A 17,146-nucleotide genomic window follows, 5' to 3' on the forward strand; every position below is an offset into this window, starting at 1 on the left:
TTATAAAATGCAATGAGTTTATTACTAAAATGAATCGAGTAACTGGATCCACAATACTTACATTCACAGCACTGAACAATTTCAGCATTTTCTTTTTCACAAAGTGGAATTAGTGAAATAAAGACAAAGATATACAAAATTACTTGCTGTCTAATAATTTGTGTTGGCAAATAGTATTAATAGAAAAATCACTAAGCTGTAGTACTGATTTTTTTCTAATAAAGGTAAATAGCAACATGTCTGTGTAAAGCAGAAATTATTTTTGGCAAGGGTTAAATCAAAGGAAGAAAATACATACAAAGTAGAAATACAACATTCACAGATTAAATGAACATACAATAATGACGCAGGCTTCCTAGTTCATACTATAATGATACAGAACCAGTGCTCAGAAAACACACTTTTTTCTTACTACTTACTATCTTGTGACATTTAGTCTAAACATGAAATAGCAAATTTGGATGTTAATTCTGAGGCATAAAATAATCACCAGCACTGTGCAGCATGGTGTGTCATGGCTATAGGGTCTGGTAGCAAGAATCCTCATGTATAAATGCAATCAGACTCAAGTTCTGGAGTTATGCATTTTGTGTACAGTTTTAACTTTTCTGAAATATTGTGGGACATCAAGGGGAGGATTTCAGTTAAGGAAACATAGAATTCTATTTTATTGGAAGTGTTGCAATCAAGTATACCCAAGGTGGGAAAGGCAAAAACAGTGTCCCAATGTCTTAATCATTGCATTACCAATATGAACTTCCATAGTCATCTTTACAACCTTGAAATGTGTTTGGCAACTTAGCATTGAACTGCAGATTCATGTCAGCCTTGAACCAGACTGAAATTAATCACAATCCTCAAATCAGCAGCAGAGAGACATCATCCCAACCTGTGCTAGATTCAAACCTATATCCCAGAGGTGAAAGGATAGATGTTAACAAATTGCATTGATTCAATTTTTTTTGTCCAATTTCTAATAATTCTCTTTGCTGGTTTATTGACCACAGAAGAATGAAGTTTTTGAGTCTCTTAACACAGTTCCATTTAGACTCCATTATGGCACAGGCAACATTACCATTATGACAATTCAGCTTTTCATTCAACATGAACATAAATAAGGCTGTGAAATAAGTATACAAAATCTTAATACTTCATATTTATTTTTCTTCATACTAAGGCATTTAAAGTTTGACTTATCACTGCACATGACTAGACCCGAAAAAATGCCAGTTAACTTTTTCCTCATTATTTAAAAATCATAGATAACAGATCTGGTCAATACGGTAAGAACACAAGTCCAGCCATATTCTTAGCATAGCTGATAGGCTGTCCTCCTAATTCACCTTTGTCAATGTAAAGATCATTAATTAGAAGCAACTATCTATTAAGAATGTGAGTCTGCAATCATGGGAAAATATATGTTTCGCTAGGATAATAACTTGAATTTTATTTAAGCATTGTTAATTTGAGAGTGACATTAAACTGTTGCAACCCACAAGCAAAAACTGACTTGTGGAATAATTCAAAAGAGGGAAGAGTGAAACAGTATAATAAGCAAAATGGTCAAAGGATTTTTAAGTTTAAACTTTCCAATTTAATACATTTTTTTCTACAGAATTCAGCTAGCCTTTTAAAAAGGAATGAAAATGATTTATTTTTCCAATCTCCGCGTTTAAAACCTTTTGCAACGGAGTTTAAAAGTATTTCGGATGTAATCTTTGCCTCAAGTTGAGCAAATGAATGCTACATAGCTGATCCATACAGAAGTGTTGCTAGGATTTTCTGTTGGATCTTTATTTCACATCGCTTTGATTTTTATTGTTTAGAAACTGTAGAGTATGCAGGGTGGTGACTGGGTGGAATGGCCACCTTTGCTAAGAAAAGAATATAGTAGTGATATAATACTGCAAGTATTAAAAATAAAGGGGAAACAATGTGCCTGCAACTAGGATTTGTCAGAAATACTGAAGTGCTCCTTGTGTTACAGACACTAAATCAAGGAATGGAGTGACAGCTTTGCAATCAACTCAGTAGGGCGGTGGTGATCAGAGATTTCAGTTGTTCAATTCCTAAGGTAGGTAAACAAGGAGCAAGCCCAAGAGATAAAAGAGCCTCATGAAATTTTTGCCAATTAAAATTATTGCTCCTTAATTCAGCATGCAAGGACAACCAATCGACTACAATTGCTTCCCCAGAGTTGGGAGAACAACTTGCTGTATTCAAAGTTTGCGGCTGTAAAAGGTTTAGGGTAATAGCATGCAATTTCTGCATTTTCCATTGGCTCAGCTAATAGAAATGAAAAGGGACTTAAGGGAGGGAACTTGATGATTACTTCAACATGCAAAGGAAATTTAATATTTTCCAAAAAGTCCTGAAAGGATATGAAGACTTTTATATTCCTCTGAAGGGTTTATGACGAGAGAGAGCCACAATGGCTTTGTGAGGACTTGGGTAACCTGCACCTAAGGAAGTTACCCAAGACTTATAAAATAAGTGAAAACCTTTTGGAAAAGGAAAATTGGTGTTATGAAAAATATTAAGGCTAAAATGGATCTGGAAAGAATAACTGAATGCAGTAAAAAGTGAGAAGGCACTTTTGTTTGCTACGAGTCAGAGGTCCATTAGAGAACAAATAGAAAGGTTGCAGGGATACTTGAGCAGATTAATGAATTCTAACAAGAGCACAGAAGAAGATTTGAACAAACACTTAGCAACTGTTTTTCACTGAGTGTTGAGCTGACCCCTTCTATTGAAAGTAAAAGTAAAATGCAAATTAGTTGCTTTACTATTAAAACAGTACAGACTAATTAAAGGCTCTCAAGGAAATGACTGTGTTTGGTGATGTCATAATAAATATTTTCAATAAGTCAGTGAATTGGGCCTTTGGTCTCTTACACATTCGTGTTGCAGAAAGGCTCCTGTGATCCAACTTTGGAATGAAAGAAAAATCCACAAACATTGAGGCAGAGAGGTGTTCAAGATCTATCACCAGAGCCTCCATCAGGAGCTTTTCAACTAGAAATTTAGGTAAATAAAGAAACACCTACATCAGAACAGTAGCACTCCCAGTACCATTTTTTTTAGTAGAGCTGAATTAGGATCTACACAGCTAGAGTGCAGCAGAGATTACAAGGAAATCTCAGTCCTAAAGACAAGAATAAACTCCAACATGGGCAAATCACCAGAAAGAAATCAGGTTCTAGATCAATCACTTTTATTTATAGAATTGTACGGAAGATTGTTTATTATCTCAGATGTAAGATGATTTTTGTGGATGCAAATAAGCTTAATAGAATTAAAAATGTTTCAGTTGTAAAATGCTGGTCACATGGCGACATGTTCAATGTGCCACTTTTGGCACCAGGTGCATCTGCTGTTAAAATGTGCTGTTCTTTCAAGTGATGGAAGACTCTCAGACTTGGGATAAAATGCATCTATAACTCTGAAGGGTAACTGAAAATGGATTAAATGGCATAAATACTGAGAGCCGGTTCCTGGAATTCAAATGAAAAGAATGCTTAAAAGCGTTTTGTTATAATAATTAAAGCTACTCTATATTGATCACAGGCAATATAATACCATTCAACTGGTAAATATGAGTTTTGCATTGAAGTTTTCATTTTGGCAAGTTTTTAAAAATAATATTTTATTTTTGTTGTGTTGATCTAAGGCAATATCATGGTTAATACTGCAGATATAAAATTCTTTGAACACCATTAAAAGTTAAAATCATGCTGCTAATTTCCAAAATTTAGATATCAAAAAAGATATGAAAAGAACATGAACAGATCGGTGCAAAGAACCTAGATCCAAATTTGCCAAGAAGAAGTTTAAAAACAAGGACTAATGGATTTGAAGATAGTTCTTCACAAAACTTAAGTTAAACAAAGCATTATTCTTATTGACCTAAAACTGCAAGTGAATTTAATAATTATTGATGGTGGACAGGTTGCCTAAACAACATTTTCTCCTCACTTTTATTTTACCTCCCTTTCACAGAGATCTGACTGGCACTTCTGTGCACAGGAAATCTTCAAATTTGTGCATTTGCATGCGAGTCATTAAACATAGAGACTGAAAACACAGGTCCTGTGTACGCTGTACTTGGCAAGCCCACTCCTTGATGTTTTGAAAATATTGGTGATAGAAGTCTCAACCAATGGTCGTGCAGATAAATCTGAAAACATTAATGGTGTTATGGAAGGAAATTAAAAGGAGTTGTATATTGAACCATTAATATGGAGAGATAAGGTGTAAGAGTTGAAATAGGTGAACTTAATCAGTTAAAATCTGTGTTTTAATGAGGCTTTTAAAAAATGAAGACGAGAAAAGGCAGGATTTCAGACTCTGACAGAGGCAGGTAAAGGTTCTGCCACCAATGCAGAGGTAAGAAGCGGAGGTTAGACAAGAAAATCAGAGCCAAAAGGGACAAAGGATGCTGGGTGAATCACAAAAGCTTGGTCAAGTGCAACGGTAAGGTGGGCAGAGGGATGGAGTCAGAATGATGGGACAGTCTCTTGTTTCTTATGGCTGACATTGATGTAGAGCAACTACAATTTTACATTCAGGTGCTTAAGCCTGATAATTCCTTCAGGAATAGCACAGTGTATCACTCTGATGTCTCTTTTTTTATTTGTGAATGGGCATTGAATTGTTATACATTCCAAGATCTGTTGCAGGTGACACAGTCACACGTTGGAGAATTCTTACTTCTCCAAATACACATCAAGTTTCTGCGTCTGCCTTGGTTTGGGCGGATGCAGTTCAAGGTTACCCACAAATTTTGCAGATGATCTTCTATGTTGAGCCTTTCATGGGGCATTGGTTTGTGACTTCCAATCTCCAAGCTTCATCAGGATGGAAGTCACATTCTTGAAGGTTAAGTGTGCAGAATAACGTGCAAATTCAAGTTGTGTGGAGGGACAGTGTTAAAGCCCTGCTGAATGGGGAGACTTTGCTGGATGTCCTGAACAGATATTGCATCTCAGTGAATGAATAGAGGAATGATACACACCATCATAGGCAATCAGGATGTTGGGGTCAACTCAAGGGTTCCTGTGATAGACTGCATTGTAGTATTCAGTTGAATTACAATTCAAATGTGGCTACAGAGTTCTGCACATCAGTGAATTCGAAAAGATCTGTTTTCAAGGTTAATGGAGACCATCGTCCTCATTGTTAAGTATATATAACACATACATTTGCAAGTTTAAAATCTCACTCTTGATGTAACATAGGAAACTATGGTAAATATAAAGGCATATTATGTGTTATTTACTACATTCTGACTTCATTATTCTTTTCTGGCACAAATGAACTTTTTGTTAAAACATCTTTTTGGTCTGAATTCATAACCTGTTCCCAACTCTAATCTAATTTGTGTGTGTGTGTGTGTGTGTGTGTGGGGGGGAATTTGATTTGTTTTGGGGGGGGGGGGGGGGGGGGAGGAGTGGAATTTGATTTGTTGGGGGGAGGGTGTGGGGGTGGAAGGGAAGAAAAATGAAACTGTTTCATCTGAATACCAGAGGGCATTAAAATAGCATCATTAGGATTTGTTTAAAAAGAAAAGCACAAAGGTAATCTATAACTATAATATAATGCAAGGCTTCTTATCCTTAAAGGGGTTTTCTGAGGTTGGGATGCCCATGAGCAGAGGGTCACTTTTGGCATGTTCCTCACAGTAGCGGACAAGATCTGCTGAAGCCTTTGAAACCTGCAAAATAAAACAAAAAGTCTGAATTGTTCACATTGGAGGGTTTTCAACAGAAAGTAGAATGCAACTGATACTAGACGGCACTAGACTATTACAAAACTGTCTTTTTAGAAATAACATTTAACATACATAAACAAAAGGAATTAGTGGACAGAAAATGTTAGAAATGCACAGTATGTCAGTTCACATCTGGAAGATTATCAGTTTGGATGAGACTCTTAGACTTGATGGAGAATCTCAACCAAAACGTTCACTTGTATTTTGTTTTTTAAATACCAAACCTTTGGCTATTTACTCTTTTAGTAACAGATTTGTAATCTTCATGTTTTCTCCCAAATTCTTTATTTTTAAAATATATACCTATTGCGGACTAAAAATACCAAGTGTTCTTAGAATTTCAAAAGCACAGCATTTGCAGTAGTGTTGTGAATGTAATGATATGCGACTAATTAAAACAACAGCATATGAAACAAAATTACATGGCATCCATGCCATAAAAACTAACAGCTAATTAATTTTTTTCAGTTCTAATGATCCTAAATTATTTTTAAAGAACCTTAAAATAATCTGCCATCCAAATCATTAAGCAGAAATGCAAAAATAACCAGAAGTCAATGAAGGTAAGAACATGGCCCTGAAAACAAAGTTAAATTTAGTCCTCAAAAGGAATATCAAGTCAAATGGAGGGATTGTGAAATGGAGAAATCGCAGTCAGTATTTAAGAAAGCTGCAGTTTGAACAGAATTCGATAAGGGTCAGTCTACCCAATGGAGGAGTGTACATCCTAATTTTCAGAAAACCTTCAACTGATGTGCAATATAGCCAAGTAGAGCAGAAATTCCAGAGATTTTCTTTACTAACCAGAAACAACAGCCTTTCTCCACTGGCGACAGTCAAGATGACAAAAAACAGAAGCTAATACTCTCCCAAGTAGGGATAAAGCTAGCTACAGACAACATTGCCAATAAAACCCTCCGTCAAAAATGTAAGCCTGACTCACAATAAGAAGTCAGAGATTGCAGAGACAATAATAGTACTAGTGGCCTAGAACAGAATGGAGAACATGTCAATTTTAGAAGCAATGAAACATAGCATTGAACCACAATGCATTCATCTCAAAGAACAGTACAGCACAGGCCCTTCCGCCCATCAAGCCTGCACCGACACATGACACTTTTCTAAACTAAAGATCTTTGGCCTCTGTTAGTCCATATCCCCCTATTCATGTATCTTAAATGTTGCTTTTGTATCTGCTTCTATGACCTCGTCTGGCAGGGCACTTACCACCCTCCGTTAAAAAAATAAACTGCCTCTTATGTCTCTTTTAAATTTTACCCCTTTTGCCTTAAACCAATATCCCCTAATAACTGACATTTCTTCCCTGGGAAAAGACTGACTATTCATTCTATCCATGCCTCTCCTAATTTTTTTAACTTCCATCAGGCCGTGCCTCAGCCTTCTACGTTCAAGTGAAAATAAGCCAAATTTGCCCAATCTCTCCTCATAGCTAATACTCTCCCAAGCCAGGCAACACCCTGTAAATCTTTTCTGTACCCTCTCCAAATCCACTACATCCTTCTGGTAGTGTGGCGACCAGAACTGTAAAGAATATTCCAAACGTAGTCTCACTAAAGTTCTATACAGCTGCAACATGACTTGGCAATTTGTATACGCTATGCCCTGGCCGATGAAGGCAAGCACGCCATAGGCTTTCTTGACCACCTTATCCACTTGCGTTGCCACTTTGAGAGAACTGTGGACCTGTAAACATAGGTCCCTCTGTGTTCATGCTTCTAAGAGTTCTTTTACAGCATACTTCCCTCCTGCATTAGACCTTCCAAAATGCATCATCTCGCATTTGTCCGGATTAAGTTCCGTCTGCCATTTCTCCACCCAAATCTCCAGCCTATCTATATCCTGCTGCATCCTCGGAATCCTCCTCACTATCCGCAGCTCCCTCAATCTGGGACATCCACAAACTTACTAATCAGGCCACCTACATTCTCCTCAGATCATTTGTATATATTAAAACCCACAGGGATCCCAGCAAAGATCCCTGTGGAACACCACTGATCACAGATCTTCAGTCAGAAAAAACACACTTCCACCACTACTCTGTCTTCTATGACCAAGTAAGAAGTCTCACAACACTAGGTTAAAGTCCAACAGGTTTATTTGGTAGCAAAAGCCACTAGCTTTTGGAGCGCTGCTCCTTCGTCAGGTGAGTGGGAGTTCTGTTCACAAACAGGGCATATAAAGACACAAACTCAATTTACAAAATAATGGTTGGAATGCGAATCTTTACAGGTAATCAAGTCTTAAAGGTACAGACAATGAGTGGAGAGAGGGTTAAGCACAGGTTAAAGAGATGTGTATTGTCTCCAGCCGGGGCAGTTAGTGAGATTCCAGACACACAGAACAGCCATGGGGACCAAATGCACACCTCAATATGCCAACATCTTCATGCACAGGTTCGAACAAGACCTCTTGACCTTCAACCGATGCTATACATTAGATACATCGATGACATTTTCTTCCTTTGGACTCATGGCGAACAATCACTGAAACAACTATATGATGACATCAAGTTCCATCCCACCATCAGACTCACCATGGATTACACTCCGGAATCGGTTGCATTCTTGGACACACACATCTCCATTAAGGACAGTCACCTCAGCACTTCATTGTACCGCAAGCCCACGGATAACCTCACAATGCTCCACTTCTCCAGCTTCCACCCTATACACAGGATCTGCTCAGATGAGGAGGATCACAACAGACACCTCCAGACGCTGAAAGATGCCCTCCTAATAGGATATGGCGCTCAACTCATCGATCGACAGTTCTGACACGCCACAGCGAAAAACCGCACCGACCTCCTCAGAAGACAAACACGGGACACAGCGGACAGAGTATCCTTCATCATCCAGTACTTCCCCGGAGCGGAGAAGCTACGACATCTTCTCCGGAACCTTCAACATGTCATTGATGAAGACGAACATCTCGCCAAGGCCATCCCCACACCCCCACTTCTTGCCTTCAAACAACTGCACAACCTCAAACAGACCACTGTCTGCAGCAAACTATCCAGCCTTCAGGCGAACAGTGACCATGACAACACACAACCCTGCCACAGCAACCTCTGCAAGACGTGCCGGATCATCGACAAGGATGCCATCATCTCACGTGAGAACACCATCCACCAGGTACATGGTACATACTCTTGCAACTCGGCCAACGTTGTCTATCTGATACGCTGCAGGAAAAGGATGTGCCGAGGCATGGTACATTGGGGAGACCATACAGATGCTACAACAACGGATGAATGAACACCGCTCGACACTCACCAGGCAAGAGTGTTCTCTTCCTGTTGGGGAACACTTCAGCGGTCACGGGCATTCGGCCTCTGATCTTCGGGTAAGTGTTCTCCAAGGCGGCCTTCACGACACACGACAACGCAGAGTCGCTGAGCAGAGACTGATAGCCAAGTTCCGCACACATGAGGACGGCCTCAACCAGGATCTTGGGTTCATGTCACACTATCTGTAACCCCCATGACTTGCCTGGGCTTGCAAAATCTCACTAACTGTCCCGGCTGGAGACAATACACATCTCTTTAACCTGTGCTTAACCCTCTTTCCACTCACATTGTCTGTACCTTTAAGGCTTGATTACTTGTAAAGACTCGCATTCCAACCATTATTTTGTAAATTGAGTTTGTGTCTTTATATGCCCCGTTTGTGAACAGAACTCCCACTTATCTGACGAAGGAGCGCTCCAAAAGCTAGGTGGCTTTTGCTACCAAATAAACCTGTTGGACTTCAACCTGGTGTTGTGAGACTTCTTACTGTGTTTACCCCAGTCCAACGCCGGCATCTCCACTTCTATGACCAAGCCAGTTCTGTATCCATCTTACCAGCTCACCGCAGATCCCTTGCAACTTCACATTCTGTATCAGCCATCCAAGAGGGACCTTGTCAAAGGCCTTGCGAAAGTCCATGTCGACAACCACTGCTCTGCCCTCAATCTTTGTCACTTATTCAAAAAACTCAATCAAGTTTGAGACACAACCTCCCCTGCGCAAAGCCATGTGTCCTATCACTAATAAGTCTGTATTTTTCCAAATGTGAGCAAATCCTGTCCCAAAGAATCTTCTCCAATAATTTCCCTACCACTGATGCAAGGCTCACAAACCTAAATTTCCCAGATTATTCCTGCTGCCCTTTTTAAAGGGAGGAAAAACATCAACTATTCTCCAGTCCTCTGGGACTTCTCGTGACTAAAGAGGTTACAAAGATTTCGTACAAGGCCCCAGCAATTTCCTCCCTTGTCTCCCTCAGTATTCTGGGATCGATCCCATCAGGTCCCGGAGAGTTGTCTACCTTAGTGCTTTTCAAAAATCCAACATCTTTTTTATATTGACATGCCCTAGAACATTAACATACCCCTCTTTAGGCTCACCATCCACCGTGTCCTTCTCCTTTATGAATACCGATGCAAAGTACTCATTGAAGACCTCACCCACTTTCTCTAGCTCCATGCTTAGATTCCCTCCTTTGTCCTTGAGCGGACCTACCCCTTCCCTAGCTAAGCTCTTGCTCCTTAAATACGTACAAAATGTCTTGGGATTTTCCTTAATCCTGTTTGCCAAGGACATTTCATGGCGCCTTTTAGTCCTCCTAACTCATTAAGTTCTTTCCTGCCTTCTTTATATTCTTCAAGGACGTTGTCTGCAGTTTCTGAAACCTTATGTATGCCTCCTTTTTCTTTTTGATTAATCTCCCAACGAACAGGGACTGCTACTTCCACTCAGCAGATGCACTTGACAACACAAAATGTCCCGTCCCCCCCCCCACCCCTCCAATGGATTGAGCTGAAATTCAACCATTAAAAACAGCACCCCCTCCATCAGTTGAGTGACTACCTGCCCGATTCGTGGAATCAGAGAGGTTACAACATAGGATGAGGCAATGTAAGAGCAACTCAGCCAGTTCCATTTCCTTATCATTTTCCTGTCGCCTTCGGAACTCCCTGTGGAAAATCACAATTGTCTCCGTCTCCACCATACACGGAGTGCATTCTACATCTGAAACAATACCTGTGCCACCATGGGCAGCACAGTGGCAAGCACTGGTGCCATACAATGCCAGAGACCCAGGTTCAATTCTGGCCTTGGGTGACTGTGTAGAGTTTGCACATCCTTCCCATGTCTGCGTGGGTTTCCTCCGGGTGCTCCAGTTTCCTCCCTCAGTCCAAAGATGTGTGGGTTAAGTTGATTGGAAATGATAAAATGCCCCTTTGTTGTCAGGGGGATTAGGAGGGCAAATACTTGGGGTTGCAGGGTTTGGGCCTGGGTGGGATTGTCGTTGGTGCAGGCTCAATGGGCCGATTGGTCTCCTTCTGCACTGTAGATTCTATCGCATGTCACCTTTGGTTCTTTTGCCATTCATCTTAAATTGGAATCCTTTGGTCCTGGACCCTTTCAACAATGGGACCAGTTTTTCGCTATCTACTCTGTCCAAACCCCTCATGATTTTGAACACCCGTTAAATCTCCTCTCAACCTCATCTCAATCCCAGGAATTGCTATAAAAGTTCCTCAAGGTAGTGTTGTCAACCCAATTATCTTCAGCTATTTCTTGTCTCAATTTTAAAATTCTCATCCTTGATTTCAAATCTTTGAATTGCCTGGCCCCTTTATATCTCTCTATCTCTTCCAGCCCTACAACCCTCCAAGATCTCTGCACTCCTCTACATTCCTATCTCTTTAGGATCCCAATTTTTATTGCTCCATCACTGAACAATATTCAGGCTTGGGTTGATAAAGTAATCTTTGCACCACACAAGTAGCAGACAATGACCATCTCAGGGAAGAATTTCACCACTTCTCCTTGGACATTTAATGGCATTACTATCACCGAATCCCCCATCAACATCCTGGAGGTTATCACTTAGTAGAAACCAAGAGCAGGTCAGAGGTTTGGAATTTGCCGAGTGATTCATCGCTTAACTCCACAAAGGCTTTCCACCACCTATGAGGGACAAGCCAGGAATGTGATGGAGCAATAATCAGGAAAGTCAACACCATCCAGGATAAAGTTTGATTTGTTCCCCATCCACTACCTTAAATATTCAACCCTTCCACCACCAGCACACCATGGCTGCAGTGTGTACCATCTATAAGATGAACTGCAGGAACTCCCAAACCCCTGACTTCTACAGCCGAGAAGGACAAGGACAGCAGGTGTATGTAAACACCAACACCCTCAAGTTTCCCTCCAAATCACATGACCAGTTGTGTGCACTGGCAGCACCTACATCACAAGGACTCCAGCTGTGCAAATGTCAGTTCATCAGCATCTTCTAAAGGGCAATTACAGGTGAACAATGAATGCCAGCGATGCTCTCAACACGTGAATGAATTACGAAATAAAAGCACTAAGCAGAGTATGCAGTCAGTCCTGCTTCCTTACTACTAAGCAAACGATGCATTGGTACTTCCACTTCACAACAGCACATAATTCATAAATTGGTCCAACTCCTAACTGGCCTAAATTTTAAATAATAAATGCACAGGATGTGGAAAAGGCCAGCAATTATTGCCCCTCCTTAGTTGCTCTAGGCAGTAATAGTGGACCTTCTTAAATCACTGTAGTGCCTGTGGTGAAGATACTCCCACAATGCTGTAGGTTCTTTTAGGGTTTTGATCCAGTGACAATGAAGGAACAGTCACATTTGTCCAAGTCTGGAAGGCGCGAGGGGAATTTGGAGATAGTGTTCCCATGCACCTGCTGCCCTTGTCCTGGGTAGTGGAGGCTGTGGGTTTGCAAGGTGATACCAAAGGTGCCTTGGGCACCCTGTCAATAGTACATACTGTATGCATAGGTAAATGGGCAAAGTATCAACCAAGCAGTCCGTCTTATCCTAGATGGTGAGTTTGTTGTTTGTTGCAACTTCAGCCAACTGAGTAAGCAGCTCAGCTTTCACTCTGGTTCAGTGTGACAGAATTAGCAGTGTATACATGGGAACTGACCCCATATCTATGGATGATGTTAGTAGTGAACTCAAGCACATTACAAAACTGCAGCAAATTAGTTTGGGGTCTCTTCAGTGCTCAAACTCTCAGTTGCATTGAATTTGGGTAACATGGACCCCATTGTGCCTCATATTCACGTAAATCTACAACATAATATTGGTGATGTTGAAGCAGGAATTTGATGTCAGTTGCACTACTGGATGGAGTGGGGTTGGGAGGCAGAGTAATGGACAAGAGCAATCGAGTTCCAATGAGTAGGTTGCGAAAACTGGCCAAGAAGAGCAAGGGAACACACATGAAGTGATCCTTCAGTGAGAAAGCGACAAAAATTATGTATATAGGTATTCCCATATTTACTCACAAAAATTGCGAGGAATTCTATGTGTATAATTTTAATTCTTGTCTATGCAACACATTATTACATTAAGACACTGAGCCTAAATGTGTAATGTTTGAAAGTTAATTACTGTTGCCACTGTAGTATAATTCCCCTGACATGGTAATGACCTTAACAGTACTGTAAAACATCCACTCTTAAAGAGATGACCTCAGGCTGATTTTTACTATTTTCAACAGTCACAGTAGACCTGCAGCTGAAAAAAGCAAATGCATTTACTTAACAATGCCTCCTGCATGGATATCAGAATAAAACAGAACAAACCGTAATCACTAGAACAAACCAGATTTGATTCACAGATTGTGTGGAGTTAGCAAATCGTGTTCAGCATGGCAACTAGTTTCAGTGCCACTTGGTCTATGAGGATCAAATCAGCCAGAATTGGACTGAGCCGAGATGCTGTGCAAAACCAAAGAACTTGCTGATACTTGTCGTCTAATCTTGCCTATGAGGAATATCCACTTGGATGAGGTAATCATGTTATTGACACCAGAGAACTGTATTTCAGTAAGTGCCAAGGCCTTAAGGAGAGGGGTGAAAAGCATAAAACTTGCCAAAAAAACAGGACTTTAGATAAGTTGTGATGTTCACTGGTCCTTTAAGCTGAGTGAAAGTAAAGGAGTTATCAATGAACTCCATTTATGATTTTGTGAAACCTGCAAACTGATTGTATAAATTTGCAGTTAAAATGTAAGGCTTTTCTGAGCTGTGCTCAAACACCTGACTGACTTAACACTGCATTGCAAAATTTCACCAAAAAAAGTGTCAAACCTTGCAGCACACTTATTTTCATTTACAGCAGCATAACAATGGCCCAAACTATTACAAAATTCAAATTCCTTACCTTTATCCTCTCAATACTGGCCTCTACTTTAAGCTGTCGAACTGTCCTTTTTGCTTGCGCTATGCTGTTTGTGCTAGCCATTTTTGTTGATATTCTAAAATTAAAACCTGGACCAAAAAAGCATATAGTAGCGTATAAGGTGAGAAAGCAGATGAACAATGGAATTTATTTTTAAAACAGAATAAATGGCATGTTATGCCTGTAAAACATACCTAGCTTGGTTCTGAGAGCAGTTGAAAATGATGTTTTTCAGAGATATTGCAGTGCAAATCCTGCAAAATATAAATAATTTCTACATCAGTACACGTGGAGGATTAAACCTAAACCAAATTTGTCCTTTACAGTAAGCTGCTGTTCACAGTCTTGATGTACAACAATCCCTTATTAATTGCCTTTTTTCTATTTCAATCTCATGATTTGTTGTATGCAGTTATCTAATCACATTTCTGAAAAAGGAGAATGAACAATCTTTTCAGCTCTACTCCAGCAAGAGTTGTGTCATAATAATGAATTTAACAAGCAGCATTTCAGTTTATTTGTTTAAAGCAGAAAGTGAAGTAGAATCAGTAGGTTTTCCTGCAGGAGATGAACGGGAAATTAGAAAATCAAACTTCTTTGGATTTATTCTTACTCTTCTCATCTGTAGCACATTGCATCAAGATTGAAAAAACAGACTTAATTTTATATAACAGCCAGGATCCTCTGATCCTGTTCCTCCACCACTACTGCCAGTGAGAATGAAGAATTTGGCGCTCAACCAAAACTCCATTCACTGCAGTGGGACCGGAGAATCCCAACCACGGGCGAGGTCAGAGAATTCTGGCCAATGTCTTCCATAAATATCATGATATTTCAAAATACTTTAGAGCTAATGAAGCACCAAGTAAAATCAGAAATACTGGAAACATTCACCAAGTCAGGCAGCATATGTGGAAGAGAGCAGAATTAATGCTTCAGATTGGTGACATCACAACTGAAAAAAGCTAGAGATGTAACATTGATTATCAACGGGAAACATTTGCTCGGTTCCTCACTTCACAGATGCTGCCTGGCCTGCTGTGTATTTTTGGCGTTTTCTGTTTTTAATTCAAACTTCTAGCCCCAGCAATATTGTACTCAAGTATTTTTGAAGTATGGTCATCGTTGCAATCTAAGAAACATGGCAGGCAATTTCCACACAGCAAGCTCCCACAAAGACAATCGAATAATGACTGTATTATTTTATTTTTCATTCTTTAACGGATGTGGGCATCACAGCATTTTTATTGCCATCTCCAATTGTCCTCGAAAAGGTGGTGGTGAGCCACCTTCTTGAACCACTGCAGTCCATGTGATGCAGGTACACCTAGAGAGCCTGTTAAGAAAAGAGTTCCTGGATTTTCACTCAGCGACAATGAAGAAACAGCGATATAGTACCAAGTCAGAATAGTGTGGGGCTTGGAAGGGAACTTGCAGATGGTGTTCCCATGCATTTGCTGCCCTAGTCTTTCTTCATGGTAGCGACCGTATGTTTGAAAATTGCAGTCAAAAGATCCTTGTTAAGTTGCTGTAGTGTATATTTATTAATTGTATACATGCCCCGTGAGTCAGTAGAGGAGGGAGTGGATATTGAAGATAGTGGATGGGGTGCCAATCAATCAAGCCAATTTGTGGATGGTGTTGAGCTTCTTGACTTGTGCCCTGCAAATGGTGGACAGTTAGGAGAGGTTTTATTGTCCACAGAGTCACTAGCCTCTGACCTGCTCTTGTAGCCACAGTATTTATATGGCTGGTTGAGCTTAGTTTCTGGTCATTGGTAACCCCTAAAATGTTGATAGTGGGGATTCAGTGATGATAAAGCTGTTGAATGTCAAGGGGAGATGGTTGGATTCTCTCTTGCTGGAGAGTCATTGCCCGACACTTGAGGCATGAATGTAACTTGTCGCTTATCAGCACAAGCCTGAATGTCGTCCAGATCTTGCCGCGTATGAGCACGGACTGCTTCAGTGTCTGAATCGTAAATGGTGTTGAAAATTGTGCAATCAGCAAACATCTCCATTTCTCACCTTATGATGGAGGGAAGGTCATTGATAAAGTAACTGAAGATAGTTGGGCCCAGGACACTTACTCTGAGAAAATCCTGCAGTGATGTCCTGAGACTGAGATGATCGACCTCCAACAAGCACAACCATCTTCCTTTGTGCTGCGTATGACTCCAACTAGTGGAGAGTTTTCTTTGATTCTCACTGACTACAGTTTTGCCAGGATGTTAATTGTCAGGTAAATATTGGCCTGCACACCATAATACTCTCCTGATCATCTCCAAAATACTGCCATGGGATCTTTAACATTTACCCATGTGAGCAGACAGGGCCTTGGTTATGGTTTCATACGAAAGACAGCACCTCAAACTATAGCATCGTTTCAGTGCTGCACTGGGGTGCCAAATCTCTGGAGTAAGGCTGAGCCCGCAACCTTCTGACTTGGAGGAGAGAATGCAAGCAACTGAACCATGGGTGTCAGAAGTGCAGCAGAGAAGACAAGGCAAATCGAGAAATAGTGATTTGATAATGCTTTGTTCGTACTATGAAAGCTTGTAGATTTTAGGAGGAAGGCAAAACTGAAGGATCATTCAAGGTTCATCTGCAAATTTTAGAATATTTGGATTGCTCAGATATGCATGCTCATTTTCTAAGGAAGACTGTTGTCACATGCAGAAAGAGATGATACAACCTCTATATGAATTGTTGGTACTTTTAATGTGCTGGCCTGGTGTCCCAAATTAATATTTTCCTTCCATTGCTTTTATGGAAAAGCAGCGAAGCAGTAAAATTAAGAGCTGTTTTAATTTAATATGATGGTTTATTTCAATTTTTGTATTTTTTTAAAACTGTCTGTATACATTCCTAAAGTAAGAAGTCTCACAACACCAGGTTAAAGTCCAACAGGGAGACTTCTTACTGTGCTTACCCCAGTCCAACGCCGGCATCTCCACATCATACATTCCTAAACACAGTAAGAAATCTAACAACACCAGGTTAAAGTCCAACAGGTTTATTTGGTAGCAAAGGCCACTAGCTTTCGGAACAGGCTGTCCCTTCGTCAGGTGGGTGGGAGTTCTGACCACAAACAGGGCACAAAGACACAAACTCAATTTACATGAATGATTGGAATG

General features: G+C 40.3%; 1 protein-coding gene across 2 annotated transcripts in view; it reads right to left on the minus strand.

The window, feature by feature from the left end:
• The window catches only part of LOC144497332 (guanine nucleotide-binding protein G(I)/G(S)/G(O) subunit gamma-12), a 117,289-nt gene continuing 100,143 nt past the window's right edge, over window positions 1-17,146 (minus strand). For both annotated transcript variants that reach the window (XM_078218445.1, XM_078218444.1), the window contains 3 exons: window positions 14,205-14,264; window positions 13,993-14,099; window positions 1-5,713 (listed from right to left, as the gene is read on the minus strand). In XM_078218445.1, coding sequence (XP_078074571.1) covers window positions 5,588-5,713; window positions 13,993-14,073 — 207 coding nt within the window. In that variant the 5' untranslated portion in view covers window positions 14,074-14,099; window positions 14,205-14,264 and the 3' untranslated portion in view covers window positions 1-5,587. The remainder of the gene's footprint in view (window positions 5,714-13,992; window positions 14,100-14,204; window positions 14,265-17,146) is intronic.

Source organism: Mustelus asterias, chromosome 8 (genome assembly GCF_964213995.1).
Source record: "Mustelus asterias chromosome 8, sMusAst1.hap1.1, whole genome shotgun sequence".
Taxonomy (NCBI): domain Eukaryota; kingdom Metazoa; phylum Chordata; class Chondrichthyes; order Carcharhiniformes; family Triakidae; genus Mustelus; species Mustelus asterias.